This window comes from Chanodichthys erythropterus, chromosome 20 (genome assembly GCF_024489055.1).
Source record: "Chanodichthys erythropterus isolate Z2021 chromosome 20, ASM2448905v1, whole genome shotgun sequence".
NCBI classification, from domain to species: domain Eukaryota; kingdom Metazoa; phylum Chordata; class Actinopteri; order Cypriniformes; family Xenocyprididae; genus Chanodichthys; species Chanodichthys erythropterus.
The window spans coordinates 33233433-33255423 of record NC_090240.1 but is presented as its reverse complement, the minus strand read 5'-3'; the positions used below and the strand labels follow the sequence as shown (position 1 = coordinate 33255423).

General features: G+C 35.3%; 1 protein-coding gene across 3 annotated transcripts; it reads right to left on the bottom strand.

Moving 5' to 3' along the window:
- Positions 1–6: 6 nt before the first annotated feature.
- tmco4 (transmembrane and coiled-coil domains 4) lies at positions 7–20842 on the bottom strand. 3 transcript variants are annotated; one of them, XM_067370715.1, is made up of 14 exons: positions 20694–20842; positions 19295–19430; positions 18671–18845; positions 18552–18579; positions 16430–16559; positions 15869–15966; positions 14154–14297; positions 13343–13462; positions 12204–12368; positions 9459–9595; positions 7059–7143; positions 6695–6812; positions 4462–4579; positions 7–1237 (listed from the first exon to the last, which is right to left on the bottom strand). In XM_067370715.1, the coding sequence occupies exons 1-14, from the start codon at positions 20737–20739 to the stop codon at positions 665–667; spliced, it is 2073 nt and encodes a 690-aa protein (XP_067226816.1). In that variant the 5' UTR covers positions 20740–20842; the 3' UTR covers positions 7–664. The 3 variants fall into 3 exon arrangements, 2 of the variants coding, with proteins under 2 accessions (XP_067226816.1, XP_067226817.1); XR_010892828.1 differs by lacking the exon at positions 7–1237 and having other exon boundaries at positions 4553–4579; positions 6695–6981; XM_067370716.1 differs by lacking the exons at positions 7–1237; positions 4462–4579 and adding an exon at positions 5108–5379.
- Positions 20843–21991: the final 1149 nt, after the last annotated feature.

Sequence of the window (21991 nt, the reverse complement as noted above, 5' to 3'; positions counted from 1 at the left end):
TGTGACTTATGTGTTAAAACATACCGTGCTAAAAAAATCAATGGGATAAGTGTTAATGGTGCCTAAACTGGGAGACTGCATCGCTCCTCAAGGCAGATCACAGAGATTGTACATTTAGAAGAGACTCAACACACATCCCGCTTCATTCATTACCATAACAACCAAAACAACAGATGGATAAAGCAGACGAGAGCGAAAGAAATCTCACTAATACCTCACACAATGTCAAGTGGGTTGGCTGTAGAGCTGTAATTCACATCTTAATTAAACAACAAACCACTTCTAATGAAGGGGACAAATGGTATGCACCAAATACTGACAGTTTTCACATTGCGGTTCATCACAAATTATATATAATATGAATTAGAGATGATATTCAAAAATAACTTAATGAGATTGTTAGACTATTTCAAACTGGTTCCAGTTGGTTCTAGCTTATATTGCTATATTATATTCTGGGTGGTGTCTAGATGGTAACCCTTCTTCTGCTATAAGTCTTGTGAGATTCACATGCGACATTCAAACACTGTTTATTTGAGTCCCACAGCAACCTTATCCCCAATCCTCAGCTTGGTAGCAGCAAATGTGACTCTAAGGAGAGTTTCTCGGATTGAGGTTTACCATCTAGACACAACATACATTCTGGGAGTGAATTATGGAAATGTCATCTTGGCTCAGAACAAGCAGGTTTGCCATTGGTTAATTGGCTCTGTGCTTCAGTGTGCGATTGATAGGGTGTGTTTGTGTGTTCAGCAGTCCAGTTCGTGTCATCCCAGTCCCAGGACGTGTTCTCAAAGTCTGTGTTAACTTCATCTTCTCTGTCTATTTTGCTCTGATTCTGAGATGGTTCAACATGATTCTCGCCTCTGGGAGCACATGGCGAATGAGCATTCCCTTGACAGGATTCAGGGATGCCATCACATTCACTGATGGAATCCAGTAAATCAGATATATCAGGGATATCCCAGCCATTCTCAGACTCCTTCCTTGTGTGCCGTTTCTTGTATTGATCTACATTTGAAGATGGGACATCTTTAGTATCTTTGTTTGAAATGTCCAGAGATTGTTCCCCTTTGACTCTGCTCTGACCAGCTGATTCTGGAGTGCCTGGCTTTTCCTGAGATAAATGAACCAGCTGTAATTTGCTACTCATGGCTCCAGCTTCTTCCCTAGTAGGAACCCCCACTGCTACTAGGATGGTGTCCATCTGACGCATGTAGTCCAGGTGTCCTTTAACCTAAATGTTGAACAGAACACAGCCAGTGTTCATAAAGCAAGTTGAAAATACTTTTACCATTTAAAGGATTATTTCTCCTGATAATTTACTCACCCCCATGTCATCCAAGATGTTTATGTCTTTGTTTCTTCAGTCAAAAAGAAATAAAGGTTTTTGATGAAAACATTCCAGGATTTTTTGTCCGTATAGTGGACTTCACTGGGGTTCAACGGGTTGAAGGTCTAAATGTCAGTTTCAGTCCAGTTTCAAAGGACTCTACATAATCCCAGACGAGGATTAAAGGTGCCATCGAAAGTTTTTTTACAAGATGTAATATAAGTGTAAGGTGTCCCCTGAATGTGTCTGAAGTTTCAGCTCAAAATATCCCATAGATTTTTTTTTTTTTTTAAATTTTAACTGCCTATTTTGGGGTATAATTAGAAATGCGCCGATTCAGGGTTGCGGCCCCTTTAAATGCTTACGCTCCCGCCCACGGAGCTCGCGCTTGCCTTAAACAGTGCCTAAACAAAGTTCACACAGCTAATATAACCCTCAAAATGGATCTTTACAGAGTGTTCGTCATGCATGGCATGCATGCGTCGGATTATGTGAGTATTGTATTTATTTGGATGTTTACATTTGATTCTGGATGAATTTGAGGCTGTGATCCGTGGCTAACGGCTAATGCTACACTATTAGAGAGATTTATAAAGAATGAAGTTGTGTTTATGAATTATACAGACTGCAAGTGTTTAATAATGAAAAAAGCGACGGCTCTTGTCTCCGTGAATACAGTAAGAAACGATGGTAACTTTAACCACATTTAACAGTACATTAGCAACATGCTAACGAAACATTTAGAAAGACAATTTACAAATATCACTAAAAATATCATGATATCATGGATCATGTCAGTTATTATTGCTCCATCTGCCATTTTTCGATATTGTTCTTGCTTGCTTACCTAGTCTGATGATTCAGCTGTGCACATCCAGACGTCCTGCCCTTGTGTAATGCCTCGATCATGGGCTCATTGGGCTGGCATATGCAAATATTGGGGGCGTGCATATTAATGATCCCGACTGTTACGTAACAGTTGGTGTTATGTTGAGATTCGCCTGTTCTTCTGAGGTCTTTTAAACAAATGAGATTTATATAAGAAGGAGGAAACAATGGAGTTTGAGACTCACTGTATGTCTTTTCCATGTACTGAACTCTTGTTATTTAACTATGGCAATATAAATTCAATTTTTAATTCTAGGGCACCTTTAAGGGTCTTATCTAGTGCAACGATTGGCGCATCGCATCGCAGTGCAAGACGAGAATTTGTGTTAGAAATTTGTGTTAGAATTTGTGTTAGAAATCATTTCTCCAGATAAGACTCTTATTCCTCGTCTGGGATCATGTAGAGCTCTTTGAAGCTGCACTGAAACTGACATTTGGACCTTCAACCCGTTGGTCCCTGTTGAAGTCCACTCTATGGAGAAAAATCCTGGGATGTTTTCATCAAAAACCTTCATTTCTTTTTGACTAATGAAAGAAAGACATGAACATCTTGGATGACATGGGGGTGAGTAAATCATCAGTTATCTAATCCTTTAAAAATTTTTACAGTGCTTTCAATGCATTACTATATTGATATATTCCAATTTTAATTTTAGTGACGCTAACTTTTCAGTAAAATCAATCACTTAAACTCAGGCATGCATGATACCTCAAACCACACAACATATGCTATTACATTCAAAACACTTAAATTTGCATCTTATTTCATGCCTGGTGCACAATAAACCCGGTGAAAACCTCCCACAGACTTATACTGTAAAGAAAAATTATATAAAGACTCAGAGGTGGAATCTTTTAATTTAGGCCAGTACTTAATACCCTAGAAACATAGAGCAACACAATAAAAACCACACACAGAAGTCAAGGCAATCATGCACAATACCTAATCATCACGGCAACAAGTTTTGCACAGGCAATGACCACTGTGAAATGTACCTAAGGGTAAATGTAATTTTTAATTTTTCACCAATAAAAATGGGGGAATAGACGCAAAGTCTGTTCAGCGTGTGCCGATTAACATTGGAAAATAGCTGAAATCTAAAATACATATGAAAAACAATAATAATTAAATTCTTAGGTGTGCTATCAATTTTTGTCTTATCGACTTTGAACTTCAACGAAAATTAAGATTTAATTTTTAAAATCTCCCATTGACTAATGTCCACCATTTTGTGTCACTGCAATATTTGCATAGTGAAATGATGTAAATGATTGATTTAACTATAGCTGCCCTGACATTATGTAACATCCGCTGAGTTTTTATGTAAAGATTAAAGGTAAACCTAAAACTGTAACACTATTCTAGCGCTGCCTTACAAGTGCTGGTATTTATTTCAGGAAATGCTAATTTAATGACTAATTAACGTTTCTTCACATGCTGAATGAAGGCGCAATTCTTCACATGCCTCTCATAACCAGGGTTCTTGAACTAAATACCTTGCCATATCTTCTGCCAATTTATCTAAGCTGTATAATAATTATAATTTTTTTTTACATTAAAATATTTTGTACTTATTTTACAAAGCATAACATGACAAAAGAAACACAAGCATGTATTTTCTGTCCTGTATTAAGGCCGATGTGGGAAAATCTCAGATTCAGTCCTTTGTTTACAATAGGTCACATGGATGGTGGGCCTGATGACCTCTGTTACAGACACCGTACAGACTATCGATTACTCTGTTTAACTTAGAAGGCATTGTTATGAATGGATCATTTTAAGTTGAAGTGTCTTGATATTTTTACATTTGTGCATTGCATAAAATGACTCATTTTTGGGTCTTTTTTTATGAGGTAAAAGCTTTTAAGGACTCCACTTGAATATCAACGAGGAACTTCCTGTGACAGTAATTACAGTAATTGTAGTCTTTTGTTGCTGACAATTTAACAATGCCCTTTCTATTCATGGGAGGGGGTGTTCTGCAAAAAGCATTAAAATCTTTTTTTTTTCCCTTCATAAAAAAGTACCTTCCAGTTGGTTAAGGTTTGAAGTCATCTGAAGGAAATTAAACTTTGACTCTGCACTAATGTAATGTCATGCCATTGTGTTGAATTAATAGTTGCTCATGCAGCCATTAAATTGATTGTGAATAGAAATGCATTTTACCAGAAACCAAGAACATTTAAGAAGAATATCTGCTGAGATGAGAACATCAGGGACTCGATGCTCAATTGCTTACCACTGATGACAGATCCACATTGATTATTTTGCGGTCTTGTGAATTGATTGGCTGGAGTCCAGCAACAGACAGCTGGACAGATGAACTTCTATACAGGTACCCAAGAAGCCAATCCCCTCTAAACCAATAATCACAAAAATAAGCAAATATTTACAAATCATGTCATTGGAATGACACGAGGGCGAGTAATTAATGACAGAATTTTCATTTTTGGGTGAAATAACCCTTTTAATGTGGCATGAAATCATGACAATAATAACCCCAGTGCATGGACTGTCAATTAAAATGAACAATAAGTAATTAAACGTAGTTAAAATAATAAAAATCAGTTAACACTGAGACATTCTGTTACTTTTTAATAAATAAATAAAAAAGTGTCAATTCTAATTCTCCATCTGGTAATCTAAAATGTTTCATTTCAATTTGATTACCCATTGCAATCTTATTCATAATTAAAAATATGTAATAATCTAAAAAGTTTACATGTTACTTTAACCCATTTCTGTTTGCTTAGAATGATTTCAATATTTAGTTGGCGATTTCAATGCCATCCAAATTTGACATTTCATTGGTTTTCTTGCATTGATGATGTAATTTAATTCCAATCTGAACTGATGTCTGAGTTCATAAGCAGAAAGTCTGGCACAATAAACTTAAAGGATTAGTTCACTTTCAAATGAAAATTAGCCCAAGCTTTACTCACCCTCAAGCCATCCTAGGTGTATATGACTTTATTCCTTCTGATGAACACAATCGGAGAAATATTAATAAATATCCTGACGCATCTGAGCTTTATAATGGCAGTGAATGGGAGTCACAAGTATGAGCTGAAGAAAGTGCTTTCATCCACATCCATCATAAATGTGTGCTCCACACGGCTCTGGGGAGTTAATAAAGGCCTTCTGAAGTGAGCGATGCCTTTGTGTAAAAAAAAAAAAAAAATCCATATTTAACAAGTTATGAAGTAAAATATCTAGCTTCCGTCAGACCACCTTCCATATTTAAAGTACAAAGAAAGTATAAAACTCTTGCAGTTCAAAAAGCTTACGCTACGTCAACTTACAGAAAATGTGTAACTGACGCGATGTCATATTACACTTTCTTCGCAACTTGAGTACAGAAGGCGGTCTGGCGGTCTGTGGACTCCCGTTCACTGCCATTATAAAGCTTGTATGCGTCAGGATATTTATTAACCCTTAAATGCATACCTTGGGTCTTTAGTGACCCGGGACGTCATTCACTACCCTCCTCCTCATTCATTTTTTAAAGTTAGACATCAACCTTCTTGGTATTCCTCAATCAACATTATAAAGAATATAACAAGAAAAAAATCATAAAATTATAAAAGAATGCCTATTTTTGTATTCATTTTTTGTAAAAATTGTATAGGGTCGCAAACGACCTGAGGTGTGTATGAGTGTATGTATATTTTTTCTGCACAACAATAATTGAATCTTAGATGACGGAATAAGTGCAATTCACCTTTATTCCAAAAGGTGGCAATGTCTGATATACAATGACGAAGTGACGATTCATTCAGACAAAAAACGAAATAATAATAAAAACATGAAATGGCTCAGCGATTTACTGCAGAGCAAGTACTGAACGCAATCAAATATGACTAACTGTTACTGGATGGATCTGGTGAAGCTGTTAGCGATCTAAATATTGATTTTGAAGATGTTGAAAACTATATAGTTTTGAGAATACGTTTGAGATCGCGAAAGGGCTCATATTCGTGACCTCAAACATTAAACTAGCCTATTATTTGCTGAATTTACTGGGAAATGAGCTCTGACGAGGACAGTGATGATGGCATAAAACTTCTGCTCAAAATGAGCCCTTTCAAGCGCCAAAAGGGAACAAAATCTGCTTTATTTATTCTTCTGCAATTGTTACTCTAATATCAGAGGAGTTTTATATTATTGTGACAGGTAGAGATCCTTCAGTGTTAGATATAGATCCGGGTCGATAAAGACCCGAATATGTAAGAATGATTGGCGAAACAGTCATGCATTTAAGGGTTAATATTTCTCAGATTGTGTTCATCAGTAAGTCATATACACCTAGGATGGCTTGAGGGTGAGTAAAGCTTGGGCTAATTTTCATTTGATATTAAATAATCCTTTAATCAATTACATTTTTAAAATGGTAGTGTATATAAGAAATTGTTAAACTTATAATTATAGTGGCAAAATTTAATACCTTAAAAGTAATTTTAATTCTGTCTTACCTGCAATATCCATTAACAATCTTCCCAGCCACTACCCTGGAGAGTCTCTGCCATGTTTTCTCGGATCCGTCCACAGGGGCTCCCAGCAGCACCACATCTTCCACCACACCTTCACTACCTGCCCGATAATGAGACAGAATGTCTTTCAATCGGCTCCATGCGATCAGATTCTCATTTACAGCCTCACACCTCTCAGATCCCATCTTTCATCAGGCTGACAATGAGAACACGACTCAGTCTGGCGTGCAGGAAATTTGGCCATGTCCAGCACTCTCACGTGGACCCTTCTAGAGACACAAGGTCTTAAAGACAAAAGAATGTTCCCACATTATCACCGACTCCGTCAAATGAATAGAAAGCGTACCTTGATCATTAGCGAGCTCTTCTAGGCAGAAGTATATGACACGAGCTCCAAGGCTAAAGCCAATTAGATTGACAGGGCGCTTTCCCTGCACAAAGATGAAAAAAGGAAGATAATTAAACACACATTTTAAAATATATATATATACATTTTTATATTTCTAGCAGTATATATCTTTCATATTTGATGTGCAAACTTCTGTCGTCTGATTAATGGTTTATACTTTTTAGCAAGAAAAAGGCCTTTTAATGTAATTGTAAAAAAGTCCCCCTTCAAGTCATGGTACACGTGTCTCTTTGTTGTGAAATCTTTACCAATTTTTACAAAGTAAATGTTAGAAAAAAATGTTAGTTTCAGTAATATTTCAAGAAGAGCATTTACTGGACTGAAGCAACTTACTTTACTTGATTACCCATGTATAATTTTTTAGAAAAATCATGTTAAAACGTGAGTATCAAATATGATCCATCAGGCTTTTGAGGAACGTTGGTTTGTTCATCTGTCAATCATCATTGTATTACATGTTTTGCCTCTTTGATTAGAGCTTTGATTATAAAAATAAACATTTAAATCGGTCCTTGATTATGATTTCATTTTTTAAACTTTAGTTAGTGTGTAATGTTGCTGTTTGAGCATAAACAACATCTGCAAAGTTACGAGGCCATGTTGGGCTGCTTTAGAGAAGAGGAAGAGTTGTTGTAGTCGAGTGTTGTTGATGTCGTCATTTTACGCCGGACTGCTTCACAAACGAGGGTCAATTCAACACTGGATTTGCACAAAAGATGAACCTGACGGCATATGCTAGTGGATGAGTTGAATCAACTACATAAATTTATCCACTAACCATTCAGAAACGTCCAGTTTCATTCTAAAAGTTGTAACTTCTTCCTGAGTCTCTCCATCAGTGTCGACTCCGGTTTGAACAATGTAAGGCTGAACACCAACACTGACAATCCTCATTTTGTCTGCGTGAGATTCTCCAGCTTTGTTGTTGTTGAGCTGTTAAAGCTCCGCCCTCTTCTGGAAAGGGGGTGGGAGCAGCAGCTCATTTGCATTTAAATGGACACACAAAAAACGGCGTGTTTTTGCTCAAACTCAAATTTGACAAGCTATAATAAATGATCTGTGGGGTATTTTGAGCTGAAACTTCACAGACACATTCTGGGGACCCCAGAGACTTATATTACATCTTGTGTAAAGGGGCATAATACGTTTTAAAGGCCCACTGAAGTGGCTTGAAACACACAGAATTATTCAATGTGTTGAATTTTCACTAAAACAATGAGATATTGCGGAACATATCAAGCAGCTCATCCCCTTTTTTAAAATGGCCAATAGCATTTAATTTATAGTACAGCTCGCCCAGAGCCATTGAGCTCGGTAAAGCGCCGCATTTGAAATGTCACGGCAGCCACGGTCTAATTCCCCCTTTAGATTTAATATGAAACTGTTAATAAAGCAAAAGTTAAAGTTGGTGCATGGCACCGGTGTTATCTCTTCTACTTGTCAGAGCTGTTTCTAATGCCGAGCCTGTCTAACCGTTTCTCCTAATCTCCTCCATATCGCTTTAAAATATAAAGCATTCTGTGCAAGAAGTGAGAGACTGTTAGATTTGAACGCTTATATCTTCTAAATGCAAATTTCGTCATTGTTTTGGAGCACACTAGCTTATAGATAACCTTAAGGCTAACATATTCATACTAAAAGCCAAAAACTTTAAGTAGTCTGCTACACTATACGGTTATAAAGAAGCTTTCAGAATTTCAACACTTTTCTGCTATATAATTATCAGCAACTGCACCAAATTTCATATTTTTGCTCAGTTTGGAGCTCTGAATAAAATGAGTATGAGATCCATATTCTCCTATATCATACTATATGAATCATAAAAGCCTATCAAATATGATATTCAACAAAAAACATATATTTTTTTTTTTTTACATTTTGTATAAGGGTTTAATACACTTCAATTAAAAAAAAAAAGATTTTTCTAACTATTATTTCATATGTCAGGCTTTTCAGGGTTAATTAGTATGCTGCCAGCATGCTATTACCTTTGAAGTTACTGTAAATTTCAATAATAAATGAAAAATGATCCCCTTTAAAGTACCAATTCTTCAGCTATATGCATTCACACAGACGTCTTAGGATTTTGCACCATATGTCACACTGTTTTTGAGCATCCTGCCATGAGCATAGCATTTTCGGGGGGTTTTGCACATCCTACCGAAACCTGGCATGTCACACAAATGTCCAATTTAGTCTAAAATGTATAATTGACTAATTGACAAATGAATGTGACCTATAACATTCCTTGAATTGGTCATTATAAGTTGTGCTGAACTGAAAGCATCTAAGTCTAATAATGGAGAATCTAGAAGAAAAGATTGTCTTGACTCTGACCTGCTGTCGGCTCCGCAGCACCTGTGCAAGGTGTTTCCCCACCTCCGCTGAGCGACTCAGGCACACTCCCCAGGGGTTGTCGATCACACTGGCCACAGCCAGCAGAGAGGCAGGCCATGTCAGAGCGGTTACAATGCCTGAGCATGGACAAGACAATTAGAAATGTGGTTATTCTGGACACCATAAAGCAATGTGTGACAAATCATTCTTTCATGATGCTACAATAAATTAAGCAATTAGAGGCATTTTCCATGAACAGGGAATAACATTTAATTTGTTGTCTGTCAACCTCAGGAGGACAAACAAAATATTATACAAGCTGTTTTATTTCATATTCGTTTTTATTGATTTTCGCAAGGCTGATAGGTCCTTTACATGCAATCTGCATGCACCGTATGACACAAGCTGACTGGCCTCTGCTGATCCTGCAGTGCTCAACATTTAAATAGCCTGGTTCATGCCTGCAGTTCCTCTGAACCCCTCCACCTCCCCAGCTCCACCTGCCTAGATCTGCTACAGAACTTGTGTATGCCTTTTTATGCAGCAGCAGCATATCTTACATGCTCACAGCAGCAAGTCTATGTATCTATTAGCAGTAGCAAGTCCATACAGCATAGTAGATCCAGACCAAAACTTTGCCATATTCAATAACATGCTAAATGTATTCTGAGAGTTGTCATGAATGAAATACCTTTACTGTCACCCTTCATCAATTTAATGCATCTGTGTGATAAAAATATTTTACTTTCTTATATATATATATATATATATATAGGACTTAAACTTTTTTGCTCACCAGCCACTGTGAGTGGTTTTCCAAAGTTACTAACCAAAGCATTTTCACTGCCCACAATTTTCACATCGATACCATGGGGAAAAACAGACATAGATTTTTTTTATTATCTCATTGTCTCATATTATTTATTAGGCTGCTGTCACTTTAAGACCTGACGCAAGGATCCATTATACTGTAACACATGCATTTTCTTTTCACTTAAAACATAACTGCCTGTGTTTACATGAATACTTGCCAAGGCCAGCATTTTGATATTATTTTGTGTGTATTTGACTGTTTAAGCGAAAATTAATTTAGTATTGAGAGGCTGCTTTATGCTTGCACACTTTATGTGTGAGCACAAAATCTGAAGGAATGAGTAAAATTATACACAAAACGTGCAATCCCACGCTGAAATTCAAGCCCTGTAACACCAACAATATTTATACGGAGCAAATTAAACGAGGTGGGTTTGTGTGTCAACTCGCTGTCGGAGAGATGAGACAGTGAGAAAGTGCAGGTGGTACCGTGTATCTATTCTGCGGAAAAGGAGTATTGAAAGCGTTTCAGATATTTCAGTATCGATATGTATTAAAAAAAAATCTACACTACCGTTCAAAAGTTTGGGATCGGTAATATTTTTAATGTCTTTAAAAAAAGCTTTGTCTGCTCACCAAGATTGCATTTATTTAATTAAAAATACAGTAAAAACAGTAATATTGTGAAATATTATAACAATTTAAAATAACTGTTTTCTATTTGAACATATTTGAAAATGTAATTCATTCTCGTGTTGGCAAAGCTGAATTTTCAGCATCATTACTCCAGTCTTCAGTGTCACATGATCCTTCAGAAATCATTTGCTGATTTGCTGCTCAAGAAACATTTAATGTGTACAAACGTACAAAATATTTGTGTACGAGATTTTTTTTTTTTTCAGGATTCTTTGATGAATAGAAAGTTCAAAAGAACAGCATTTATTTGAAATATAATCTTTTGTTACATTTTAAATGTCTTTACTGTCACTTTTGATCGATTTAATGCATCCTTGCTAAAAAAAAAATTTCTTTAAATTCTTCTCAATAAATAAAAATAAAAATTCTTACTGACCCCAAACTTTTGAACGGTAGTGTAAAATGTTACAAAAGCTTTGTATTTCAGATAAATGCTGTTCTTTTGATAATAATAGTAAATGTTTCTTGAGCAGCAAATCAGCATATTAAAATGATTTCTGAAGGATCATGTGACAATGAAGACCGGAGAAATGATGCTGAAAATTCAGCTTTTCCAACACAGAAATAAATTACATTTTACATTATATTCCAATAGAAAACAGTTATTTTAAATTGTAATAATATTTCACAATATTACTGTTTTTACTATATTTTTAATTAAATAAATGCAATCTTGGTGAGCAGACAAAACTTCTTTTAAAAATATTAAAAATCTTACTGATCCCAAACTTTTGAATGGTAGTGTATATTTTTGACCACACTGCTCTTAGTTTATTATTTCAGATGCCCTTTTAAAAGACTACAACTGAAAAATTTATATTTAGGCTATATATAAATTAAAATGTAACCCACCAAAGTGGCTAGTAGGAGTGACTCACATTTGGAGGGTGTTAATGTCAAGCCCTGTATATAAATTAAGTAAAAATGCCAAAATGGATAATGTTTAATGCTGGATAATTGAGCATGAGAGGTTCTGGGTTCTAAACATTTTATTTTAATAAAAAAAAAAAAAAAGTTTCATTTTATGATTCTACTAGAATGGACAACAAAAAAACTAAAGTGCGCATCTGAAAGTATGTGAGAGAGAAATGCAGTGGCCACTCAGCAAAACAATACAAATTCCAGCATTGGATCGTCATTCAAAATAACGACGACTGTGAAAGATGGATATTTTCTATTTTCCTCCAGCCACCTTTTTATAATCCAACATCATTGGTATAGAAAAAGCAGACATACCTGAGAGCACTGTGTATTTGAGGGCCTCCTGGGCCACGACACTAACAAGCCCATCCCATAATGAGTCCAGAATAGAACCCAGGTCCAATAAATAACGCGACTCCCACTTCAGACAGTACTGCTCGCCACACGCTCCTAGACTGGACCAGGGAGCCTGGAACGAACCTATGATGGGCAATCGAATCTGAAAATTAGTGTGAATAATGTTTCATGCCTATTTGGGGCTTATTACATTAAAGGGGGTCATGTGATGCTTTTTAATGTTTGCCTTTAGTATGTAATGTATCTATTTGTGTACGTATAAGATCTACAAAGCTCACATTCTTAAACAAAAAGGGATTTATTCAATCTAACAAAGAACGCTGCTCCAGATGCTATTCAAAGGCATACACAAAGAAAGAAGACCAGCCTTCAGTGTATTGTAGAGATGCTGTTATGTCACAAAGACACTGTGTGTTTGGCCTTCTGAAAACAGAAGAAATTAGGAATTGGAGGTTGAGATTTATTTATAAAGCTGTTCCTGAGCAGTACAACCCAAAAATTTGCTTGTGCACAGCTTCCTGAACCTGGGAGAGCATAATGCCGGCTATATACAAAGACTACTTACCACTGTGAAACATTTTGCTCAAGTCATGCTTGCAAAGTTGGTTCCGCATTTTCTAATGTTGTCTCGAACTGATACGGTAAAACCGATGACATTATTATCTGTGTGTTTACAACTGCTTGAAGCCTTGAAAGCTGAAGCTCAAGATTATGGTAAGGGGCATTACATTACATTTCCAACACACGCTTGAGGTGTTTGTGTGTTTTTGCGTGTGTCCCTTTAAATGCAAATGAGCTGCTGCTCCTGGCCCCCTTTCCAAAAGAGGGTGGAGCTTTAACAGCTCAAGCTTCGGTTGCTCAACAACAATAAAGCTGGAGAATCGTTGTAACTTTGCAGATGTTGTTTATGTTCAAACAGCAACATTACACACTAACTAAAGTTAAAAAAGGTGAAATCATAATAAACCACCCCTTTAATATCTAATAAACACCATATATACAGGGCATGTTTAAGTACTAACAGAGCCGTTAAAACATAATATTAACTGAGAAAATGCTATTTTGATGGTGATATGATGGTTAATTTGGGCACTCACTGTATTTGCCGCTGCACAACCAGCCTGTCACGGCTATAGTCAGATGTAGATGCTTTCCAGAACTCATCGGAAGAAACTCAAACTCCTCTATTGCTCCGACACGCTTGTTCATTTTATAGCCTAATGAATAATGCAAAAATGAGTAATTATACCCTGTGGTTATAAACAAAAATATAGATCTGCAAACAGAGATAAAGTAAGGAACACACACACACACAAACTGCATCTGAAGAAATACCGAGCAACTCCAACAACCTTGAGCTCAGTTCATTTTGAATGGCAGCTAACAATGTGCTCTGCTTGAAAGCATGATTATATAAAACTCTATTCGAACCAAAAAACAGCTAATTCAGTCTGCTAATTCATCTGCTCACTTACCAATCCTGTAACAAAGCCTAGTGATGAAACATTGTAACCAAAGGGTTGCAAGAATCGTGCAAGAGATATGAAGCACTTTGCCCTCTATGAGGAACAGAACCTTCTGTAGCAACACTGCGTTAAAGTTGTGCTAACGCAATAAAGAAAAAATGCAAGAGAGGTTTTATAGTGATTTTATCATTTTTGAGAACTCAAATTCACCAATTAATAGTTCATATGACAATAATTGTAGTTTATAAATTACTATATTATTAATATATTTAGCTTAACTGTACACTGTATGGCTGTCAAGTATCGCTGCAACTGAGTGCATTATACAGTATACAGTACATCTGATTTGTGATCATAGTTTTAGTGTATATCAGAGCCAGAAAAATTATAATACATTTTCTAATCAAGTTTCTAATATATTGTGTAAAGTCAGCCAGCTCACCTGTTAACCCGGCCCCTGCGGCTCCAAACAATGAGGCCATGATGGCGATGCCCGTGGCTGATCCCAGTACAGCGGCTCCACCCGCTCCCAGCACTGCTCCTGCCCCGGCAGCCACCAGAGGAGCCGCCAACCCTCCTGTGACACCTGATCAAAACACACATGATCATTAACACCAGACAAACCCAACACATCTACTATTAGTGGGTGAATCGCATTAAACTTGTCCTGGACATGTTATTTCAACAATAAATTAACAGATAAATAATAATAAATCTTTAATTTAATAATTAAATCATTTTAATTCAAATAATAATATATTAATATTTAATTATAATATTATTTTCATAAAAATTAAGTACATTTGGTCTCAAATTATCATAACCGTAAAATGTTTTTTTTTTTTTATTATTATTATTATTTAAATTGTGAAGTATCATGAAAGTATTTCTTGTATTGAAATTAATTTATATTAATTTAACATATTAATTTATATTATTTTAAAAAATAAATAAATAAAGAAAAATAAAATTTGCAAATAATACCTCAGGATGCATTACAGTAATGAAAGTTTAAATATAAATTAAATATTTATATTTAATGTAAATAAATAGATTTTTTTTTTTTTTTGGAAATAGTAAAAATTATAAATCAAACATCCAGATGCATTATGGTAATGGATTTCTTTTTCTTTTTTAGGGGTAGGGCAAATGCGCTTAATTATACAGTACCTGTCCAAAGGTTGGAAACATTAACATTTTTTAATGTTTTTGAAAGAAGTCTCTTCTGCTCATCAAGGCTGCATTTATTTGATCAAATATACAGAATAAAAAACAGTAATATTGTGAAATATTATTATAATTTAAAATAAATGTTTTCTGTTTTAATATATATTAAAATGCAATTTATTCCTGTGATCAAAGCTGAATTTTCATCATCATTACTCCAGTCTTCAGTGTCACATTATTCTAATATGCAGATTTGCTGCTCAATTATTATTGGTGCTCAATTATTCATAATGGTTCTTATTTTTATCAATTGTGAAAAACATTTTTGCTGCTTTGTGAATAAATGATACGTTTTGTCTGCATTTTTGATGAATAGAAAGCATTTATTTGAAACCTAAATCTTTTGTAACATCATAAATGTCTTAAATGTCATAAATGTCTCACTTTTGATCAATTTAATCCATCCTTGCTGAATAAAAGTATTATTAGTATTATTATTTATGACTTACCCCAAACCTTTGAATTGTGGTGTATCATGGTTTCCTCAAAAGAAAAGTTTTCAACACTGATAATAAGAAATAGTTCTTAAACACAAATCATCATATTAGAATGATTTCTGAAGGATCATGTGAAACTGAAGACTGGAGTAATGATGCTGAAAATTCAGCTTTGCATCACAAAAATAAATTATATTTTAAAGTATATTAAAACAGAAAACATTTATTTTAAATTGTAATAATATTTCACATTTTTTTCTGTTTTTACTGTATTTTTGATCAAATAAATGTAACCTTGGTGAGCAGAAGAGACTTCTTACAAAAACATTAAAAAAATGGACAGGTACTGCTACTGTATGATAAGAAAAAAAGAAAAATCTATTAAAAAAAGGCTTTTTTTTCTTTATGCATGTTTTCATGGACTTTTTAGTGACATTCACCTCGGTCAGACTAATTTAGATTAAAACAAACGTCCCGTGGCATTTAGACTCACCGATTACCGTCCCTCCACCCACAGTGGCAAGTCCGATGAGCAGATACCGGCGCAATTTACGACCCCTCTCTTTCTTCTGCCGTCTTGAAGACTCTTCTCTGTTGAGAGAATGTCAATTTGATTCATAACAGCCTCACCGGAGCTGCTGAAAGCTTAGAGGTCTTTTTCTATTCTATTAGAAACTAAAACTAAAATGAAAGCGCCGAACTGAAAGGAAAAACCTTGAACTAGACTGCATAAACATAAAATACTCACAGAATTGTGCAGCCCACCTCACGTGCAGCAGAGAACACATTAAAAGACAGAAATCAGCAAACACATTCAAAGCTTGTATGTTACAAAAGTGTTAGATTTCACAGTGATTTTGATAGTGCCACAGTGTTTCTGTATGATTTGCAGTGACTTTTCCTTTGTGAATCTACAGACGGCTTCACGTGGGTTTTGTGGAAATAATCTCTTATCCAGTGAAACCACAGTGCGTGTTTCTCAGAGACATGTTGATAACCTCGCAAAAAGCCCTTAAAGTGGCAGCAGCTGATGTTCGGAGGAAGTTTCACTCACTCGCTCTCCTCTCCTGCCTCTCTCAATTTCTCTCCGAGAGTCTCTTCAAAATCCTCCAGCTGCTGTTGGGTCACACGCAGTAGACAGCTGACATGTCGGATCAGAACACGAGCCCTGGCATCATAATGTCCTACATGAGAGGAATCATGAAATGCTCATTACAGAGAAAACAAGAGTAACGGATGAATCAGGGCTGTTTTTAAAACTGGAACTGAAACCATAAAAAACTGAAATAAAATATTTAAAAAAATGCTATTTCCCCTTTTCATTTAGATTCAAAACAAGAATGAAATAAAAATGAATGAAAACTATATAAACTTTTTTTAAAAACTTGACAAAAACAATAAAATGATGGTAACACTTTACAATAAGGTTTCATTAGTTATCGGTAAACATTGCATTAACTAACATTAAATGTTAGCTTTCACAAGATGTAATATAAGTCTCTGGGGTCCCCATAATGTGTCTGTGAAGTTTCAGCTCAAAATACCTCACAGATCATTTATTATAGCTTGGGTTTGAGCAAAAACACATAGTTTTTGTGTGTGTCCCTTTAAATGCAAATGAGCTGCTTCTCCCAACCCCCTTTCCAGAAGAGGGCGGAGCTTTAACAGCTCAACAACAACAAAGCTGGAGAATCTCACGCAGATAAAATGAGGATTGTCAGTGTTGGTGTTCAGCCTTACATTGTTCAAACCGGAGTCGACACTGATGGAGAGACTCAGGAAGAAGTTACAACTTTTAGAATGAAACTGGATGTTTCTGAATGGTTAGTGGATAAATTTATGTAGTTGCTGTGGAGATTCAACTCATCCACTAGCATGTGTCGTCATGTTAATCTTTTGTGCAAATCCAGTGTTGAATTGACCCTCGTTTGTGAAGCAGTCCGGCGTAAAATGACGGCATGGCAACAACACTCTACTACAACAACTCTTCCTCTTCTCTAAAGCAGCCCAACATGACCTCAACCCCTTTGATGTGTGTTCTCGGGGGCGGGGTTTTTGTCAATTTTGGGGTTTGTGATGTCACCAACCCAGGAAGAAACTGGTTGTAGTCTCTACCAGCCATTTGTTGTAGTCCGTAAAAAATGATTTCTGTAAAAGAAAATACCTCCCTTTGCATTGAACTTTGAGCATCGTAACTTTGCAGATGTTGTTTATGATCAAACAGCAACATTACACACTAACTAAAGTTAAAAAAGTGAAATCAAAATCAAGGACCCCTTTAACTAACAACGAGCAATACATTTGTTATAGCATGTATTAGTCTTTATTAACGTTAGTTACTGTTCATTGTTAGTTAATGTCAGCTCATGGCCATTAAATAATATTAACAGATACAACTTTTGATTTTTAAAATGTATTAGTAAATGTTGAAATTAACATGAACTAAGATTAATAAATGCTTTAGGAGTATTTAGTTCATGTTATCTAATGTAATTAACTAATGTTAACAAATGGAGCCTTACTGTAAAGTGTTACCAAAAAATTACTAACTGAAACGAAAATGAGAACAGAAAATAAAAACATACAATCTAATTCAAAATATGAATAAAAAACTATAATAGTATCTCAGTGATATCAAAATAACACAGAGATTAATGTCACAGATAATGTCAAGACATGCTCAGTTTGTATGCAAGAAAAAATATATATTTTGCATACAGAAATAAAGACTTTTTAGGATCATTAAGATGTTTTGTATCGTGACATTACTGAATATAATACAAGTTTTTGTTCATCAGCATAAAGTACTGTAGTGGAATAAATAATATTGATGTGTAAATATATATATATATATATATATATATATATATATATATATATATATATATATATATATATATATATATATATATATATTTTACAATTTACTGTAAATAATAATTAAAAACAAGACCAGCATTGGGATGTGGTTATTTGTTAAATCAAGCAATATTAAAATGACAATACAAAATATCTTATATTAATTTTCTTTATGCAAAACATGATTTCTTATTTTTCCTGGACATTTCTTTGTGAGATGCTAGTTTATTTATTATTCATCATTTTAAATAATAATTGTTTTTATAAATGCCAATGCACAAAAAGACCAGCTAACTAAATAAGAAATGACAGCTCACCATCTTTGACAGAGAAAGACACGAGATCCTGAAAAACAGCGTTACAAAAGAGAACGTCACAAACACGAGCATCTATATGTCAGTGCGATCATCCTGCTATGTTCATCTCACATGTGTACCTGAGTGATGGGTAACGCTCCGGCTCTGAGCAGCGGCTCTGCGTGCAAAATGGACAGGAAGGTGTCAGTGCCTTCGAACCCGAGTCCTGCCAGGAAAGCCTGCATAACTGGCATGACCGACTCATCGAGATTCAGCCACTGAACCAGACCCTCCAGATACGCCTCACGAAAACTTCTGCATTGGGAGAATGTCAAAATGTCACAACCTCAATATGATGGAAGTACATCACTGTTTTGGGGTCAGTAATTATAAAAAAGAAATACTTTTATTCAGCAAGGGCACATTAAATTGAGCAAAAGTAACAGACATTTATAATGTCACAAAAGATTTCCATTTCAAATAAATGCTGTTCTTTAGAACTTTATTTTAAACACACCTGATCCAGCTAATTAAGGGCTGTGTCTGAAATCACCCCCTATACCCTTAAATAAGGCACTATTTGAGGGGACAGCCATTTGTAGTGGTGTCCGAAACCATTATTGAGCGCACTTGTGACAAAACAAGTCACCAAGTGTCATCTCATTCTGACGAAGCTACGATTTTTAACATTTCAAAATATGAATTTTTCATCCAAAAATGACTGAAGACGGCCAGAGGGTTAAAGTGTTGTTAAAATGATTTACTTTTGCTCAGGTCCATGAAACAGCTGGCCCAGGGATACTCCACATAACCCAGCGTACGCAAACCGGCCCGGTTCACTCAGCTGCCGACCAGACACTTTCTCTGCTGGTGACTGATTCTTCTTCTGTCCTCCTGGATCTGTAACAATAAAAGTGCTTGTAAAGAATGTGTATGCATTCAATAATACAGATTTAATTTAGTCATATAAACACACATACAGAGAGTGCATCACATACAGGGCTTGACACTTACTTTTTCCCAAGAAGCACATGTATTAGTTGAAAAATGTATGATCATAATTAAAACTTTAAGGGTGCAATGAAAATTTATCAAATAGGTCTAATGTGTTTCTCCTTAATAAAGGGATACAGTAAGACATTTGAGATGTTTTGTGAAATAAAATTTAAGCAATTTTCTGTATAACTTCTTATTACTTAACTGTTAGATTTTATGAGATGAAGGGGGGAAAAAAGAAAATCAGCCAAACAAATCGGCTGAACTGATTTCTAAATATTGGCCAGAAAAAAACCCATATCAGTCGACCTCTATAATATATCCAGTCTGTGTCACATCAAATCTAGTCCTCCACATTTTCATATCATGCTTATTATAGAGGTCCAAGCAGAAATATTTGTCCTTTTTTAAAACATTACAAATTATAAAACCACATTTTGTTGCTTAACTTATTATTCTCAATTATGGTATGCATTAAAGTTGTGGTTGCATAGCAACGAGTACATCATTTTAAAATATAAACACTGTTGACCTCTTTGAGCTACAGTCTTAAAATACTGCACACGTTCCTCTTCTCATGAAGAACAAATCTGCCTCTTGAACTCAGAATCTGTGCATGCATTTGATTGTCTCTTTTTATGCTTTGATGATGTGCAAATGCATGTTTTCTTACCCTGGAGATCACACAAAACTATTTTAATAAAACATTCTACTTTGCATAGGACATTTGCACAAACATGTGACATTTTATGACACTCTAAATGCTTCTTGATGCTTTAATAATGAATATGTAGCTTAACTCATTGGTCTCGTGCTTTCTTTAGTTAAAATCCCTGAAAATACATTGCAAAAGACTTGCATGTGTTATTATGTGACTAAAAATTTCCCTTCTTTAACCAAAACATGTTTTAGGCCTTGATCTTATCCTGCATCTGTGATTAAAGCTGAACTGAAAACAGCGAGCAGCTGTTGGACACATGATAATCAGAAAACAACATTAAAATAATACATAAAAGAGAATTAAATACGATACAGCATAACTAACAATAATTAATAAAATAAGAAAACAAAAGACTCTTATTTTGTTGTAGTCTGTTTGGCAAAACTAAAATCTTTTCAAAGTCCTTAAAAAAATAAAACTGCGCTCTTAGTGAAGTTTACGAATACCTGGAGTTAATTTCGGGTCCTCATTGTTGTTATTTGTTGGTTCCATTGGTTTATCCTCACAGTAAATTACAGCAGTGTTTTCTCCATGTAGAAGAGTTGCTACTTTGTTGTCGTGACAGATGAAAGTTCAGCACAAAGTTGTTCTTGTATGCAGGAGCGACCTCTATTGGTCAAATCAACTGGCTCATGAATATTAATAACGTTACGTTACGTTACGTTCGTCCAGCTGGCCAAACCGATTGGCTGAACGTCAGACAGCTGGCAAATAAGCGAATTCTAAACGCGAAGGACTGGCTTATGAATATTAATAACGTTACGTTACGTTCGTCCAGCTGGCGAGACCGATTGGATGAACAGCAGACGTTGGCGTCAAGATTTTCTTATGAATATTAACGAAGTAACGTGACTGGACAGTATGGGAATGTTACCAAGAAACATTAGCATGACTTGATAAAAACTCAAAAGTGCCTCATGTTCTCAAAACGTTCTGAGGATGGCAATTAATAATTAATGCTATTACTGTCGACGTTTTGCCTGACAAATATAAGCTCTTTACTTGGCTAGATTGTCGAATATAAATATTAATTGGTTCCGTGGCTTGCCGCTCTATGGAGGTTAGAAAGTAAAGGCTGCATAACCTTAATAATTAATTAATATTCATAAGCAGGGTCGTCTCCTTAGTATATATCATTTAAACATGATTTTATGTTTATGTGATGTTTTGAGGAGGATTTATGTTATTAATTGTTGATGTTGTGCCTCATAAATGTAATCAGCTCTTCTATTTGTGTTCACCCAAAAATGACAATAATGTAATTAATTACTCACACCTCATGTCGTTCTACACCCGTACGACATTCGTTCATCTTCGGGACACAAACTAAGATATTTTTCATTAAATCCGATGGATCAGTGAGGTCTGCATAGCCAGCAATGACATCTCCTCTCAAGATCCATTAATCTACTCAAATTTAAATCAGTTCATGTGAGTACAGTGGTTCTACCTTAATATTATAAAGCAACGAGAATATTTTTTCTGTGCCAAAAACCCCCCAAAACGACTTTTAAACAATATCTAGTGATGACCGATTTCAAAACAATGCTTCAGAGCATTATGAATCTTTTGAGTCGAATCATGATTCGGACCGCCAAACTGCTGAAATCACGTGACTTTGGAGTTTTGAATCACTGATTTGATTCGTAAAGCTTCCTGAAGCAGTGTTTTGAAATCGGCCATCACTAGATATTGTTAAAAAGTCGTTATTTTGTTTTTTTGGCGCACAAAAAATATTCTCATC

What these genes read in the sequence shown, in the direction of transcription:
- tmco4 (XM_067370715.1), bottom strand. Translation starts at nt 20,739, where the DNA reads ATGGAACCAACAAATAACAACAATGAGGACCCGAAATTAACTCCAG. An exon ending in GTCTTTCTCTGTCAAAGATG is followed by an intron (nt 16,560 to 18,551) that starts GTGAGCTGTCAT and finishes CCTCTCATGTAG; the next exon opens with GACATTATGATGCCAGGGCT. An exon ending in GAGGCAGGAGAGGAGAGCGA is followed by an intron (nt 15,967 to 16,429) that starts GTGAGTGAAACT and finishes TTCTCTCAACAG; the next exon opens with AGAAGAGTCTTCAAGACGGC.